General features: G+C 33.2%; 7 protein-coding genes across 7 annotated transcripts; 4 read left to right on the top strand and 3 right to left on the bottom strand.

Moving 5' to 3' along the window:
• Window positions 1–130: 130 nt before the first annotated feature.
• Window positions 131–1662, top strand: sbds (Shwachman-Bodian-Diamond syndrome protein; the record flags this gene model as incomplete). The annotated part of the gene is made up of 3 exons (XM_020575959.1): window positions 131–258; window positions 358–962; window positions 1496–1662. 3 exons carry the CDS (start codon window positions 131–133, stop codon window positions 1660–1662), a joined length of 900 nt encoding a protein of 299 aa, XP_020433948.1.
• A 125-nt stretch (window positions 1663–1787) lies between these two features.
• Window positions 1788–4870, top strand: PPL_05062 (uncharacterized protein; the record flags this gene model as incomplete). The annotated part of the gene is made up of 4 exons (XM_020575958.1): window positions 1788–1844; window positions 1932–3291; window positions 3366–3439; window positions 3515–4870. The coding sequence occupies 4 exons, from the start codon at window positions 1788–1790 to the stop codon at window positions 4868–4870; spliced, it is 2847 nt and encodes a 948-aa protein (XP_020433947.1).
• A 101-nt stretch (window positions 4871–4971) lies between these two features.
• On the top strand, window positions 4972–5956 carry PPL_05061 (uncharacterized protein; the record flags this gene model as incomplete). The annotated part of the gene is made up of 4 exons (XM_020575957.1): window positions 4972–4979; window positions 5066–5269; window positions 5360–5427; window positions 5667–5956. 4 exons carry the CDS (start codon window positions 4972–4974, stop codon window positions 5954–5956), a joined length of 570 nt encoding a protein of 189 aa, XP_020433946.1.
• Window positions 5957–6075: 119 nt separating this feature from the next.
• On the bottom strand, window positions 6076–6526 carry PPL_05060 (GNS1/SUR4 family protein; the record flags this gene model as incomplete). The annotated part of the gene is made up of 2 exons (XM_020575956.1): window positions 6076–6267; window positions 6344–6526. 2 exons carry the CDS (start codon window positions 6524–6526, stop codon window positions 6076–6078), a joined length of 375 nt encoding a protein of 124 aa, XP_020433945.1.
• Window positions 6527–8121: 1595 nt separating this feature from the next.
• On the top strand, window positions 8122–13223 carry PPL_05059 (putative protein serine/threonine kinase; the record flags this gene model as incomplete). The annotated part of the gene is made up of 3 exons (XM_020575955.1): window positions 8122–8482; window positions 8618–11099; window positions 11186–13223. 3 exons carry the CDS (start codon window positions 8122–8124, stop codon window positions 13221–13223), a joined length of 4881 nt encoding a protein of 1626 aa, XP_020433944.1.
• Window positions 13224–13330: 107 nt separating this feature from the next.
• On the bottom strand, window positions 13331–14903 carry PPL_05058 (uncharacterized protein; the record flags this gene model as incomplete). The annotated part of the gene is made up of 4 exons (XM_020575954.1): window positions 13331–13561; window positions 13632–14220; window positions 14296–14440; window positions 14519–14903. 4 exons carry the CDS (start codon window positions 14901–14903, stop codon window positions 13331–13333), a joined length of 1350 nt encoding a protein of 449 aa, XP_020433943.1.
• Window positions 14904–16324: 1421 nt separating this feature from the next.
• PPL_05057 (uncharacterized protein) lies at window positions 16325–17015 on the bottom strand (the record flags this gene model as incomplete). The annotated part of the gene is made up of 3 exons (XM_020575953.1): window positions 16325–16409; window positions 16448–16706; window positions 16796–17015. 3 exons carry the CDS (start codon window positions 17013–17015, stop codon window positions 16325–16327), a joined length of 564 nt encoding a protein of 187 aa, XP_020433942.1.
• Window positions 17016–17177: the final 162 nt, after the last annotated feature.

The following is a 17177-nucleotide window of genomic DNA, read 5'->3' as shown; positions in this document are numbered from 1 at the left end:
ATTATAATTATAATTGTTTTGTTAGTATTATAATTATTTATATAAATAAATATATAACTATTTTATTAAAGTTATTTTATAACTATATTACACATTAAGATAATACAAATTATACATATATACACACATAATGAGTATATTCACACCTGTAAATAATAAAACATTGACAAACGTTGCCATTGTCAGATACAAGAAAGGAGGTGCTCGTTTCGAGATTGCATGTTATCCATCTAAAGTTACATCTTGGAGAACTAAAGTGTAGGTATTTTCAATTCATTATATATTCATAATAATAATATGATATGATGTTCATTCGTGTACTAATTACAATAATCATCATCAATACTATTGTTATAGTGAAAAAGATTTAAATGAAGTCATTCAGATTCATCGTATATTTACAAATGTATCGAAAGGTGTAGTTGCAAAGAAGGATGAGTTGATAAAGGCATTTGGAACAGACGATGAACGTGAGATTCTCTTGCAGATTCTCGATAAGGGTGAACTGCAGGTGTCGAGTAAGGAACGTGAGAGTCATTCCGATCAGACATTCCGTGATATCGCAACGATCGTCGCGGAAAAGTGTGTCAATCCCGAGACACAACGACCGATTCCAGTGGGAATCATCGAAAAGGCAATGAAAGACGTTCACTACAGTTTGCACCCAACGAAATCGTCGAAACAACAGTCACTCGAGGTTATCAAGTTGATTAGCACAGTGATCCCAATACAGCGTGCACAGATGCGTCTCAATATAACGGTTCCAGGCAAAGACGCACGTCTTTTACGCGACAAACTCGCAGCGCAAGTAGCGAAAATCGAAGAGGAAGACTACGACAACGGTATGGACATGGTGTGTCTGATTGACCCCGGTGCTTTCAGAAAACTCGACGATTTCGTCAAGTTTGAAACAAAAGGAAAAGGTTTCATTGAGATTATGTCTTTGGCCGTTGCAAAAGAAGGTGATTCTAAAGTATAAAGTAAAAAAAAAAAAAAAAAATACAAAAACAAAAAACAAAATACAAATAATAATAATAATAATAATTCATTCAATTAATTATTTTATTTATCAAATTTGGATGATGTATAATAAAATATTACATATATATAATTATTGTGTTGAAACTCGCAGGACTCGAACTAGTTTCGCTCTTTCTTGTTGACCCAAAAAATTAATTAATGAGCAGGAGAAAGTGGTTTGAAGCTCACCCTAGTAATTGAGTAGAAAATAGATTTAATAGATCAATCCTCATTATTATTGAATGAAATTTTATAAAGAATAAAATTGAATAAAAATAGATAGTATCACCTTCCAAAAATAGTGTTTAGGGTTTGAAGAACGACACTTACATAATTATTTGTTTTCCTTTAATATTTAAATAGTATCGAAATTATTTGTTTTAGAATAAATATTATTTTGTTTATTGTTTTTATAAAATAAAACTTAATCTAGGAACGATGGATTTTGAAAAGATAAAGAAATTATTTATTAAAGAAAAAGAAAATGAAGAAAGAGTTATTTATATAAATAATATAAATACAATTGAAAATAGGAAGTATGGTAATAACTATATTAGGACTTCCAAATATACAATCTTAACATTCTTACCAAAGAATTTATTTCATCAAGTAGTTCTCAAGAGAGATTTGAAAATTATTTAAATTAATATTAATTTTTTATTTCTTTTTTTGTTTAATAGTTTACAAAAATAATAAATTGTTATTTTCTTTTTATTACTATTTTATCCTTTACAAAACTATCTCCTCAGAAACCGATTACAAATATTATGGCAATAGTATTGGTAGTGGGTATGAATGCAGTGAAAGAAGCATATGAAGATTATGTAAGTAAAACAAAAAAAAGTGAAAAAAAAAGTGAAATAGATGATGTATTTTATTTAATTACTCTAATAATAATTTATGCAAAAAAGAAAAGATATAAATCAGATAGATTAATAAATAATAAGAATTGTAAAGTGATTAGAGATGGTATTGAAGTTGATGAGAAGTGGAGTAGATTAGCAGTTGGAGATATCGTTGTTGTTAGAAATAACGAATCATTTCCAGCGGATTTAGTTTTGCTTTCTACGAGTGGCGATGTCTCACCGAGTATCTGTTTCGTAGAGACTTCCAATTTGGATGGCGAATCTAATTTGAAATCTAAACAAGCGCTACTAGAAACCAATCAACAGTTGCAATCACCAACTGACTTTCTAACATTCCAAGCTAAACTACAGATTGAATCACCCTCTATCAATTTGAATAGTTTTCATGGTGTAATTAAACTGTTGTTGACAAATGAAAATGAACAAACAGATGAAGAAGAGGAAGAAGTAAAAGATAATAATTTAAATTCGATATCTACATTTACAACTACATCTACATCCACCTATTCATTGACATTAGATCAATTGTTAATTCGTGGAACTTGTTTAAGTAATACCGATCATGTCTATGGTGTTGTTGTCTACGGTGGACATCAATCGAAATACATGTTGAATACACGACATACACCCTATAAGAGAAGTAGATTCGATAGCTATGTCAATAGGATATTGATAGCGGTGTTCATCTTTGAATTCTTTCTTTGTTTGATGTCAAGTCTGTTGGGATCCACTCGCTATGGGCGAATAGGTGACACTTGGTATTTGCCTTTGGGCAATGACTCTACTCAAGATACATTGCATCTATTCTTTTCATTTGTAGTGCTTTTCGGTGGAATTGCACCGTTCACTATGTTTCTATCATTGGAATTCGTTCGTATTCTTCAGTTGATAACGATCAATCGTGATAAAAAGATGTTCCACTATGAATCAAACTCTTTTGCATGTGGAAGAACATCGAATCTAAATGAAGAGCTTGGTCAAGTCGAATATATATTCACCGATAAAACAGGTACTCTAACAAGGAATCAAATGCAAGTCAAAAAGAATATGATCAACAATGTCGTATATCAATCTAGATTCTATAATAGCTATCATAATGGTGATAATAAAAATCTTAAACAGTCAATAAAAGATAATGGCAACAACAATAATAAAGATAAAAGCAAAGAAGAGATAGAACTATATGAAGAGGAAGAAGAAGAATACTTAGGAATTACCATGAGTAAACTTGGTAGCTCATCAGATATTGAGAATGAAATGAGGAGTAGTAATAGTAGCAACAGTAGTAATAACATTAATATTAAAGAAGAAATCGATATGAATGATCCAGATACATTTGAATTCTTTTTAGCCCTATCAATATGTCATTCTGCAATTCCAGAATCAATTGATGAAAATGGAAACAGTATGTACTTAAATTGAAATAATACCAATAGAAATACAATACTAACTATCGATTTGATTTATAAAATAATAAAGTTAAATACTCATCTTCTTCGCCAGATGAGTTAGCACTTGTAAAAGAATCATCTAATATGGGTATTAAATTTCATGTAAGTGAGTGATAGATATTACTTTCCAAAAAAGTTATTGATGTTAATTGATCGTTACTAATCAAACTTTTATAGACTAGAACTACCAATTATTTAAGAATCAATGTATTAGGCATTGAAAGAGAATATAAACTATTGAAAGTATTGGAATTCGATAGTGATAGAAAGAGAATGTCTGTAATCGTTACGCATTACGACTCTGACGATATCATTATGTATTGTAAAGGTGCGGATTCAGTTATTCTACCTAGATTGCTTGATTATGGCGACGCTAATAATATAGTAGATCTGATATCAAGCTATAAGGAACATCTTCATAGATTCTCATGTGAAGGATTGAGAACTCTTTGTGTTACAAAGAAGATAATTCCACGCGATGAATATGAACCTTGGTCGTTGAAGATGAACGCTGCCAACCTGTTGTTGAACGGTCGTAATGAAAGAGTTGGGGAACTTTCATCAGAGATTGAACACGGTTGGAGTATGTTGGGTATCGTCGGGATTGAAGATCGACTGCAGGACAGAGTACCAGAGACCATTGCCAGACTCTCGGATGCAGACATCAGGATATGGATGATAACCGGTGACAAACAAGAGACTGCAATCAACATTGGCATATCATGTTGTCTCTTGGATCCAGAAGAAGATAACTATCTAATATTAAACGAAACAAACATACTAGAATTACAAATGAAATTGGAACTTAATTTAAAACAACAATTGGAAAACATTCCACAAGTTAATAACAATAATTCTAATAATATAAGATCAATAATAATTGATGGAAATACACTGTCTCTATTAATTGGTAATAAGAATTTAGAAGATTCATTCTATAAACTGGCAAACAATGTAAAGAGTGTAGTTTGTTGTAGATTTACACCGTTTCAAAAGAGTGAGGTGGTTCGTATCGTCAAGGAGAGAACCAGTGGCATTACATTGGCAATTGGTGATGGCGCCAACGATGTTTCGATGATACAGAGATCACATGTCGGTGTAGGTATCAGTGGATTCGAAGGTCGTCAAGCGGTGCTCGCCAGTGACTTTGCAATAGCACAATTCCACTATCTAGAGAGATTGGTACTGGTTCACGGAAGATGGAACTACAAGAGAATAGCTACTCTACTATGCTATACATTTTGGAAGAGTATTATAATCTCGCTGATTGAACTCTGGTTTAATATTTTCACTGGATTCTCTGGCTCCAATATTGTCGATGATATCAACACACTACTTCTCGGTGTAGTATATGCATCCGTACCGGTAATTATCTACGGTGCATCAGATAAAGATATCGATTCCGTGAATATCCAAAACTATCCTTCTTTATATAAAGAAACACAAAGTAGTAAGAATGTAAGAATCAAAAATGTTTCTACTACACCAATTTTTGATAATTTAATTAACATTTATTATAAACTTAAAGTTTAATTGGAAAATATTTTTGGTGTGGGCTATTCATGGTTTTTATTGTTCGGCAGTATTATATTTCGTGACTATAGCTGTTTATAATGATGGACCGGTTGACAAGAATGGAATGGTATATGGACTCTGGACTCAGTCCGCAGTTTTAATATTCTCGACAACTTTTGTCAATCAGATCATGTTTGTCTTTGTTATAAACAGCTGGAATACAATACAACATTTAGCAACTTGGCTCTCAATTTTAGTCTTTATTGTATTTGAACTAGTATATTCAAAACTTGCTATTCTTTTTGGCTATGACTTTTACTATAATTTAGCATTAGAACTAATTACACAACCAAATTTCTATCTAACGGTTATTATTACAATTTTAATTTGTTTGCTTCCTGTTTATTTATATATCTTGTAAGTAATTGATTAATTCATTTAAAAATAACAGTTAAATTCTATCTACCTACTAATTTGTTAATTAAATTATTTCTTTACTAATTATAGTGCCAAGAGAAATTACTATCCAATTCCACTTAATATTATTCAAGAAATAAAGAAAAAGAACTCTAGAGGTTAGATCTATCTAAATATTATTATATATTTATTGATATATTATTAGCTTGATTCGAAAGTTTATTCAATCTTTCTTGTTTTCTTGGTGGCATCGGCTTGGACAGAGTCTGACTTCTTTGGTCCGTTGTACGATTTGTTAAAGAACTGGGAGAAGAGGAAGAGGAAGGAGAAGTTGATGCTGTAGGCAGCGGCAAAAGCTGGATAGTGGGTTTGACATCCGAGGGTATTGATAAAGTAGATGTGGATGACACCGACCGCTCCGAAGCAACAGAACTGAATGATTTGAATCATGGTGATGTATTTCTTCCACCAGACGGTACGACCCAATGCGCAGTTCAAATAGAAGTAATACATAAAGATATGTACAAAGGTGTTGAGGAAAACTACCCACAATTGCAATGGCCAACCGCTCTCCAAGAAGTACCAGCAGAGCCAAACGACAATGCAGTGGTGATAGACGTGCAAGAAAATCAATGGTTTCTTTCTCAACACGATGATGATAGTATCAAAGAGTTCGTAGAACTTTGACAAATAGAAAATGTATGACCAATAGTATGTTGCTCCTTGATTGAATCCTGGTTTCAATTCACAAACTGTGAATAAAGGTCCTTCACTCTGTTAGCGAAATAAAAATAAATAAGAAAATGTTAATACCCACTACCTGATTTTTTTATGTGACAATTTTGTAAAAAAAAAACTAAACTAAACATTACCATTATTCTCTTGTAACATTCATAGACAACACCTGCACACATTAAGAATGACCATGCACATAGAATTACATTATGGATAACAGAAACACTCTTAAGTTCAAATGGCTTTCTATTTCTCATTAAAAACTATAAATAAATAGATAATTATATAAAATATTAGTATTCTTTATAATCAATTATTTTCATTTTTATTTTTACTTACTTTGATGGTAAAGATTGTAACTAAATAAATAGCAATAACAATTGGGATTACAGAGAATTGGGAGAATGGTGTTTTACCTGGTGTGAACTTAAAGTCGAGGTTCCACAACTCACTCCAATCGGAATCAGCCAAACGGTGTTTGAATAAATGTTCCCATGATTTGAATGATAATAATTCAGTCATTTTTTTTATTATTAACTACTACTATTTATATAAATAAATAATAGTTTAAAATATAAATAAAGAAATAAAAAAAAAATAAAAGGTTAGAAATAAATAAATAATATATATTTGATTGTTGGGTCGCAATGAAATGAAATGATGAAAAACAGAGAGTAGAGAGCAGAGAGTGTAGAGCAGGTAACAAAACAAATCAACAAATTTGAACACAACCCAAAAATAATTAAATCTAATATTTGAATTTAATTTAGAAATCGGTAAGTGTGGATGGATGGTTTGAGAGTAAGCATGCATGTCGTTTGTAAAACAATCAATCATAATGATAGTTTGGTCAAATATTGGAAAAAGAAGGTGAATGTGTGTGGTATAAAAATCAATCATCATTAAATCAGAATAGTCAACTCTACTTTTTTGATTACTTATGATGAAATGAAATTTAGTTTTAAGTTAATGGGGGCTGCGATGGTAGTGAAGAAAAAAGCAGTTTACCTGTCACCACCAAAGTAATTTGTGAGTGTGTGGGGCATTGGGATTTCCAAACTGCAAATATTCCAATTTGATAAATTAAAAAAAAAAAAAAAAACAAAATATCGCAAAAATTTGTAAATTTTATATTGTATGGTTTTTTTTTTGATGGTTTTTTGGTTTTGTTTTTTTTTTGTTTTTGTTTTTTTTGTTATTTTTTTTTTTAAGATTGTAATATTTACTTATCTTATTAATGGTCAGGTCAAATCGGTATAAAATTATATTGACTGGAACAATCTTGGTCAGAATAAAAAATTCGAAATTATCTCGGATATTATTAAAAAACAATAAAATTTTATCATTTTTTTATTTTCTTTCGTTTTTTTATGTTGACATCATTCGTTTTGTTTCAAAAAAAAGTGAAAATAAATGAATCTTATGTGACATCTAATGAAAAAAAACGAAAAATAAAACATTGAAATTTCTATTTATATTTGAAGAATCTAAAGATATCTTTAGATTTTAGATTGTTTTTTATCTATTCAACACAATTGCGAGCTTTTTTCGATACTTTTGTAGAAAAAGACAATTGTAAATTGTAAAAAGTAAATTTGAGTATTGCGTTTAAAGATGATGTTCTTTAAATTGTAAAAAAAAGAAGTAAAACATTCTATAAATATTATATTCAAAAGAAAGAGACAATTTTTGTTTGTTTTTTTGTTTGTTAACGAAAAGAATGAATGAATGAATTAATGAATCATTTGACAATTTTTCTAATTATATATAATTAATTTTGTAAAGTTTTATTTTTATTTTTTCAAAAGAGACATTGATCGATGATGAATTTCAACGAAGAGTCGTAGAAATTCTTGAAAACCAAAGAAGAGGGAATGACCTTTCACCAGTGTTGGTGGTTGCAACATCACCAAATTGGTGCAAAACAAAAAATTAATTAAAAAAAATAATATAAAACATATTTTTTTGATAGACAATTTTTTTACATTTTTTTCTTCTTGTTTTTTAATTTATTTTTAATACTAAATATTCAATAAGAAAAGACGAAACAGATTTATTAATGTTATAGATATATATTTATATAAAGTGTTATTATTAAAAGTTATGTAAAATATATAATGTCATTCTTTAAATCATTAACAAATAAATATAAAAATAATAGTAATACTCCTGAGAGTAGCAATAGTAACAATGGAAATAGTAATAATAACAATAGTACAAATAGTTCACCTTCAATAAGATCGTCTTCTTCATATTCAAATTCACCTGTTATTACTTCAAATATAAGACAAAGTAATAATAACAATAGTAGTAGTAGTAGTAGTAATAATATAAGACAAAGTAATAATAATAACAATAGTAGTAATAGTAGTAATATAAGACAAAGTGATGAGATTTTTAAATTAAAAAATAGTGGAAATAATAGTTTACATAACAAAGATGATAGTGGTAGCAACAATAATAATGATGATGATAAATGTATGTTTGAAATATTGGTTGTTATTTGAAGATTGTGGAATGCCGAAGATTTTAATTTAAAAATGTCTTGTTTTTATTTAGATATAATAGAGATTTGGGGAGATTTAAAGAGAAACAACTGTTATTTATGTATAGATTTTACAAAGTTGTACCCAGAGGAAAGAATTATATTGGTGAATGCAGGTGCAGCACATATCGCTATGATTTCACAGAGTGGAAAGTTGTTCACTTGGGGTGAGGGTCAGTACGGTAGATTGGGTCACGGCGATGAAGAGTCGATCAGCACGCCAAAACAGGTGGTAGCTCTCGCCAACATACCAATGAAGTATGTATTTTGTGGTGGTAGATCAACGATTGCTTTGTCACATACGGCGGGCAGCGGGCTGTACACCTGGGGAAACAATGAGTTTGGACAGCTTGGTAGAGGCGATTGCGGTGACGATTTCACGTGTTTGCCAGAGAGCGTTGCGGTGCCGGGTGCGAAGCGACTCGTTGCGCTGGATGCCGGTGCGAGTCGCGCTGCCGTTATCGATAGTAGTGGCGCGCTCTTTACATGGGGTCGAGGCGACCACGGCAGACTCGGTCATGGCGACACTGAGAATCGATACCAACCGACACTTGTCTCGAGTTTGTATGGACATGTCGTTGTTGCCGTTGCGCTGGGTGGCGGACACTCACTGGCGCTGACCAAAGCCGGCGAGCTCTTCTCGTGGGGACGTGGGGAGAACGGTCAACTCGGTCACGGCTCCTATCAATCGCAACAGCTTGCACCGAAGCAGCTGCAGTTCTTTGTCGATATGCCAAAGATTATTGGGATTTCCGCGGGTGGCTACCACTCGGTGGCGCAGCTTGATGATGGTTCTGTCTACGCGTGGGGAATGTCTGACTACGGTATCTTGGGAACGGGCGATTCAGACGATGGTGCTATCAATATTCCACAGCGGATACTCATGCCGAGAGGCATCAGATTCAAAACTATATCTTGTGGATTCCAACACACCGTTGCACTGACGTCTGACAACACAATCTACAGCTGGGGATGTGGATTGGGTGGCAGACTCGGTACTTTCAACGAGAAGAATCAATGTGCGCCAATTGCATGTAATATACCAAACTACCAACCCGTTGTGTTTTCAGCCGGTGAAATATCGACTATTGTAATCGGAAAGAAGAATACCGTTGTAGCTACTTCAAGTGGATTGACATCGACACCAACATCACTAATTACACCAACTACACCAACAAACGAAAATATAAATGAACAATCAATACCGATTGATGATGATGTAGTTAAATCAACATCAAAGACAACAACCACAACAACAGCAGCAGCAAGTTCAGTAATTATAACACCACCATTGACAACAACAACAACAACGACAACATCAGAGTCTGATACATTGGCAGTATCACCACAGTTGACAAGTAGTTTAAAGTCAACCAGTGGATATACTTTGAGTGTTAATGAATATGATGAACAGCACCCACATGGTAGAGAATGGTCATTGGATTTCACAGATTGGTTATCGAGCATATCAAAGATAAAACAACTCTTACTATTAGTACAAACAAAGAGAAATACACCAACAGTACAAATTAAAGTTAATAATCTATCTTTATCAACTAATAGTACAAATAATAATAATAGTAGTAATACAGGTCAATTAGTATCACCAGTCGATAAATATTCTAAAGAATTGGATGATGCAACTAATGAAATTAAAAAATTAGTTACAAATATCAATTTACAACAACCACCACAAGATGATCACCAGATCGAAGAACAACTCGAAAAATTAGTCGAGAAAAGAAATACTGCTTTGAATTCATTGCTAGAAGAGATAACAAAATCGATTAATTATTGGACTGATTTCAAAGAGCATAAACATCAATTAATATCAAATATCAATTTAGTATTAAATGATTTAACAGTGAACAATCAACAAGAGGAATCAGCAACAACGACAGCGACAGCGACAACAGCAACAAACAACAAACAAATTTCAGTGATGGAAATACAAAATCAATGTAGTTCATTAAGTCAAAGATTAACAATAGTATATACAGAGTTTATACAATATATTAATAATTTATTGATAAATAGTAATAGTAGTAATAATAATAATAATGAAAGTAGTAGTAGTAGTTTTAGTAAAGAATCAATATTGAAATGTATTGAATCATTAAATAGTATAATAATAGAATCTAGAAGATATGCAGTAAAGTATTTAGCGGCATTGGATAATCAACTGGCACATTGTGATTCTGTAGTTGGTTCGCAGATTGCACAACACGCAGAGATTCAGTTGCACAGTGAGATGACACGATTGGCTGCTTCAAAGATGGAGGAGAGAGAAAAACTCAAGTCAGACTATCGCTCCTGTAAGAGATCGATCATCGATATCACCAAGAAGATTGAAGTACTTGAACTGGAGGACGACAGTAACGATCTATCGCTGCTTCAATCATTGACAGAGCAACATCAACAAATGAAAGTAGACGAACAACGACTCATTGCCAAACAACAAGAGATCAACGACAACATCTCTACCATCATCGAAAAATATTCACCCGAATTGAAATTCAAATTGAAACAACACGATAGAATATCAAACAAGTATGTAGTATCTCAATTGAATATTGAAATAGTAGTAGCTTTACTAATATTATTATTATTATTAACTTCTTTCAAAATAACAATAGAGTAAAAGATACAGGATTATTAAATTCTACAAGGAAATTCAGTCATTATAATATTATAAAGACATTGGCTACTCATCCACATACAGTCTATGTGGCAACATTCGATTCACAGCTAGTGGTTCTCAAAGAGTTTGGTATTGGTGATCAAATTGGAAAGCAAATGTTTGAAAGACAAGTTTCGCTTATGAAGATGATGAATCACAAGTGTATCATGTCAATACAAGCAGTTTTTTACGACAGAAATGCCTACTTGCAGATGGAGTATGTAAAGGGTGGAAATCTGTGTGAATGGCTCAAGAAGCATACGGTTCGTCCGAATCAATCGCAGGAAGGTCGTAAGCCTTGGGAGATACAAAAGATGTTCCAGCAAATTGTACAGGGAATTGCATATATGCATTCCAATGGAATCATTCATCGTGATATTAAGCTAGAGAATATCTTGGTGCGAGAGGACGATACCCCTGTGATCTCGGATTTCGATTTATCAAAGGAGCTACAGAACAACTCTACCAATGCGACTATGTTCACAGGTGGTACGGAAATGTATTTGGCGCCAGAGATGAGAGAGTCGCAAGTAACTGGAACCTACTCCACAGACATTTGGGCGTTTGGTGTAATGCTGTTCAAAGCTCATTTCCCAAGATCCAGAGATCCATTCCTATTGCCAGGCGAATTGAATATTGCCATTCCTCAACATCCCGATCAACGTCTCGTTGCATTGCTCTCATCGGTACTCCAAAGAAATCCACAGCTCCGTCCAACTGCACATCAGATTGCTGTTCATCCATATTTCGTTACGTCGCTGGTGGAGGATCTTTTGTCTTCCAGAACACTGATCGATAGTCGTGAAAAGATTGCAGCATTCCGTGCACATATATCCTCGCTTGCAGCACTCTCTGAGGAAACCAATCAAACTTTGGTAATGCAAGTTAGAAGATCCACTCTTATAGTCGATGTATTCCAATTCTTTAAAAAGATGGAAAGCAACAAGCTTTTCTCATTGTTGGAGGTCGACTTCCAAGGTGAAAAAGGTTTGGATCATGGTGGTTTGTCTTCAGAGATGTATTCTCTATTTTTCAATGACAGTGAAATACTGATGAACAGGTTGAACAGTGAAGATCAATCGACCAACAATTCAGAGTCAAAGGTTAAAAGTATATTCTCCAAGAAATACAAGCTTCTAGATCGAGGATCATCGGAATCTCCATTCTATTTACTCTCTGACCAACCACTGGAAATGGATGAGTCTCAACAAAATATATGGTCGTTTATGAAGTCAGAGCAAGCAGTTTACAAGACACTGGGAAAGATATTCCTAAAGGCGATCATCGATGGCAAGCCAATCCCCGATGCATTCCCACCCTCGTTCTTTAAGTTCCTCTTGAACATCTCACCGAATCTTCAAGACCTAGAAGCATACGACCCTCAACTCGGTCAGAGTTTCAAAAAAGTTCTTCTCTTGGACAATATCGATCAGTATCTTAGTACAACCTTTGAGGGTTTGGTTGAGAATGGCGATGAAATACTGGTGACCGACGATAACAAAGAGGATTTCATTCAAAAGAATATCGATAAGATCTTGATTGGTTCCCGTAAATATCAGTTGGATGCATTCAAGAGTGGTTTCATGTCGATTGAATCGTTGAATGCTCACTTTGCTCTATTTTCACCGACTGAGCTACAGTTGCTTATGTGTGGTAATCAATTGGTGGATGCTGAGCTCTTAAAGCGACACATCAAGTTTGTCGGATTTCCAGCGTCAAGCGATACACCTAAACACTTTTTGTCGGTGATCGACGCAATGACTCAAGACGAACTACATCGATTCCTCAGATTCCTCACAGGAATGGTTGTGATTCCCATGCAAGGACTTGAAAAGCCACTCTCGATTATCCATATTCCAAAGAGTGAGAAACTACCTTGTGCTCATACCTGTAGCTATCAGTTAGATCTACCGGATTACAGTAACTTTGAATTGTTGAAAAAGAAAATATTACAAATGCTTGACTGGTTAGATTCTGGTTTTGGTTTTATTTAATAAACGACAACAATTTATTAATAATAAACTCATTCGAATGTTGTAATATATTATGCATAAGAGTAGGGAGGAGTTTTAATAATTATTTATTATTATAACACATTTAATTACTTATTTAAAATGATCAAACTAGCTACAACACCACCAGTACCTAAACATTTCAATACGATATTGATTGGATAAAAAGTCTTTCTTCTCTCTTCGGCTGTTGCATCGATAAACTTTGGCACAATCAAATTTAGAATGACAGCACCCAACCAATTCAAAACAACACGAATAAGTGTTAATTCCAAGTATACTAAAGTTAAATCATATTCAATAGCCAAATAAAAGTAAATCTAATCAATAGTTATATGTTAATATTAGTTGATTGAACAAAATTGAACTTTGCAAAAAAGTTATACATACAATGGCACGTGCATTAATTAAAAATCTATACATAAATAAAGTAATTAAACCAGTGTATTTGGTTTCCTTCCATGTTCCCTTGACGGCCTGTAGCATATTTTCCTTGGCATCGTCTTCGGTAAGGAACAGTTTCTTTAGTGGTGGAATAAAGTCGACAATAAGCATGAATGGGAATAGATAGAATGGTAAAAGAACCTGATCGATTGAGTTGTATCCAAAAGCATTGACACGGAATTGATCGTTATAGAAAAGTGAGGTTTCCATCCAGATAGCATTGGCAAGCATCAACAACAACATTGGAATCAAAATACGTAAACTTCTTAAAAATACATTTCCTACAGTCTTGAGCCAGTACTTGGCATCCTTCTTTTGTTGTGGAGAGTCTTGATCGGCTGGTGAATCGTTGATGAGTCTTGACTTTTCCTCGATCACTTTTTTATCCTCTGAATACTCTTGCTCGATAAAACTGTCGTTTTTATCCAAAAGAGTATCTTTGTCGTTAGATTCGGTTTGATCTTTCGAGGTAATCAGTGGTTTCGGCGTAAATTCAATTACACTCAATAGAGAACCCAAAATACCAAATATATAACTAATAATAACCAAATAATATTAATATTGCAATTCAAACTAAAACAGTTTGTTGATTCATGATTAATTAACATACATTAAAGGTGGAATAGGTTGATTGATTGGTTCTCCAAATATTTTATTCAGTGGATTAATAAGAAATGTCGATGAGAGTGCAGCAATTACCAAGAATAACAGTCCAAGAGGTTCCTTATATAGTAACACTTCACCATTATAATAAACTATAGTGAATAAAAACGATGGAATTAGTTTTCAATCTGAGAGTGAACCAAGCAACATGGTCTAAAAGAAAAACCTACTAATATTAAATGCACCGTTTGCAAATAAGAACGGATGCAGTTTCATCGATCTAAACATTGAGAATGGTCCTTGTGATTTACAAGGAATCTCTGTACAATTCTGTACGGTACAATCTTCGATCTTTCCTTCGACGTCGAGCTGATAGAAACAATCTACCTTTGTGCTATTGATATAGATGGCACCAGAGATCGAGGTCGGCAATGAAAGCTGTAAGATCGAAAAGATAACAAACATCTGTATCGCTGTCATCAAGCAGAGACCGATCATCATATGTCTCGGTGAGTGTTTGAAATTGACTCTACTAACCCTCTGTCCGAATGAATCACCGACCACCGACAGCAACTGTGCCGCCAACATAATATAAATAGGTGGTTTATTACTCATCCTCTATTTCTACTCTTTATATTAATATAATGTAATGTTATAAAAAAAATAATGCAATAATAATACAAATAAATGTTTGAAAATGGAAAAAACAAATATTTTGGTAAAATGTTTTACCAATTAAAAAAAAAAAAAAAAATTAGAAATATATTATTAAGTAAAAAGATAGATAGAAGTTTTTGTTTGTTGGTTTTGGATAATTATGAAAAAGCTAATTGGTTTTCAGTCTATTAAATTTATATGTCGCTAATAAAAAACCCACATTATAAATTAAATTTATCAAAATATGTTTTTACTTTTTTTTTTTGTTTTTTTTTTTTTGTGAAAATAAATGTGTGTAGAGGAAATACACCCTCGAATGTGGAGTCACCCTCTCACCTGGTTAGATTTCATTGCAAATCCTATGATTCCGAAACTACACCGAAATTTCAAAAAGGAAAAAATTAAATAATATAAAATCTATCACTGACATTTTTACAAAAATATCTTGATGATCATCATTTTTTGCCTTTTTTTGATGGCGTCAAAAATAAAATGGTATTAAACTATTGTTTTTAAATTTAAATATCCAAAAATTTAAAATTTATAAATGACTAGTTCTTTTTTTGTCTATCTATCAACTTCAAATTAATTAAATGGCTTTAAAGTCTGTTTTGTTTTTGTGAAAATAAAATATCTATTTTTTTAAAAATTTTAAATCAACAAATAATTTGATCAGGTTATCGAGTGTTACAATACCACCAACTAGCTGGTTGTTAAGTGTTAAAAAAGTTGGGGACTGATTCGAGAGTCTGACTGCGATGAAATCTCCTTGTTGTGATCTTATCTCCATTCTCTGGAGGTTCGAAGGCAGTGAGATCGGTGTCGGTCTAAACATCGTCGAAAAGTTGTTTCTCAGGAATCGATCACTGCATACCATAGAGTAAAGGCTATCTGGTAGCTGTGAGACTGTCTGTGAATAGTCGCTGTCGAACGTCAGAGTTTCCAGTGCTTGCGGTAAGCATTGATCTTCAATGGGTAGAATGAATTTGTTACCGAACGTCAGGTGTCGCACCGATTCCGGAATGGAATGTGGAGCCAATGGCTGGTTGAACGAGTAGCCTAGTATCAGAGTTTCAAGACCGTGCGGTAGTACTCCGACTGCAATCGGTTTGGTGTAGAACAATCCGAGATCGAGCTTCTTGAGCGATGCCGGCAGGAATCCCATTGGAATCTGAAAGTTGGTGCTTCCGAAATCGAGACTGAGCAGACCGTCTGGCAGGTATCCCGGACTCTTATTTCCTTTGTCTTCAAAGTAGATGCCGAGTTTCAAGTGTGTGACGGTCGGTGGTATTATTGCCAGTTGAAATTTCAAGCCAGAGAGATCGAGGCGAGTCAGAGTGGGCGGCATCGGATTGCCTGGAATCACACAGTCGTTATACCTATTGAAACTCAGCGATTGCAACCGAGGGAACAGTCCTGATGCCAGCTGTTGGTATTGAGACTGCGGAAAGTTTTCCAGGCTCTCTAGATTCGGAAGTTGGTTGGGTATACCGTGTTTATACTGTGTACCCAAACAGAGTGATTTCAACGACTGCGGTAGAACACCTTCTGTAAGCGGTGCAACAAAGCCACCACCGAGATTCAGAGATGTGCAACTCTCTGGTATGGCACCAAGTTTTATTTCCCTATCGTAGCCAGATAGAACGATGTTCTTTACACCGTATTTTATCTCACCGAATTCCTCTAGAGTCATTATACTCTTAATAGCCATTAATAATGAATCACTACCGAATTTATCATCATATTCATTATCTAATTCGTCTAGATTTTTTTTATGTTATTTAATAAATTAATTATGTTGTTTTATTTGTTTTAATTGTTAATATATATATATAAATATAATGATTTACAATTATTTTTTGAATCTTCTGCTCTCGATATAAGTAACTGATATGATTTTAGGTTTGAACCATCTATATAGGGTATTCTTTTGAATCTGTACAAATGATCTCTGTCATTAAACCACCTCTTACAAACTAAACTACAACTAATCTGATCGATCGTCTCTAGATGGTAGAATATTTTTCTCAATAATATATGTGATAATAATGTAAATTTGTCAAAATCCATCTTAATTAATGAAATATAAATTTCCTAAAAAGGATCTAATGTCTATGTCTAATTAAACCCAAAGGGTTTCAAAATTTTTTTTTTTAAATTTAATTTTTTTAAAATTTTTTTAAAATAACTTTCAAATTAATTTATTTTTAGAAATTGTAAATATTTGAGGTT

This window comes from Heterostelium album, assembly GCF_000004825.1.
Source record: "Heterostelium album PN500 unplaced genomic scaffold PPL_scaffold5, whole genome shotgun sequence".
NCBI classification, from domain to species: Eukaryota; Evosea; class Eumycetozoa; order Acytosteliales; family Acytosteliaceae; genus Heterostelium; species Heterostelium album.
The sequence above is the reverse complement of the archived record's forward strand: the minus strand, read 5'-3'. Positions and strand labels throughout refer to the sequence as shown.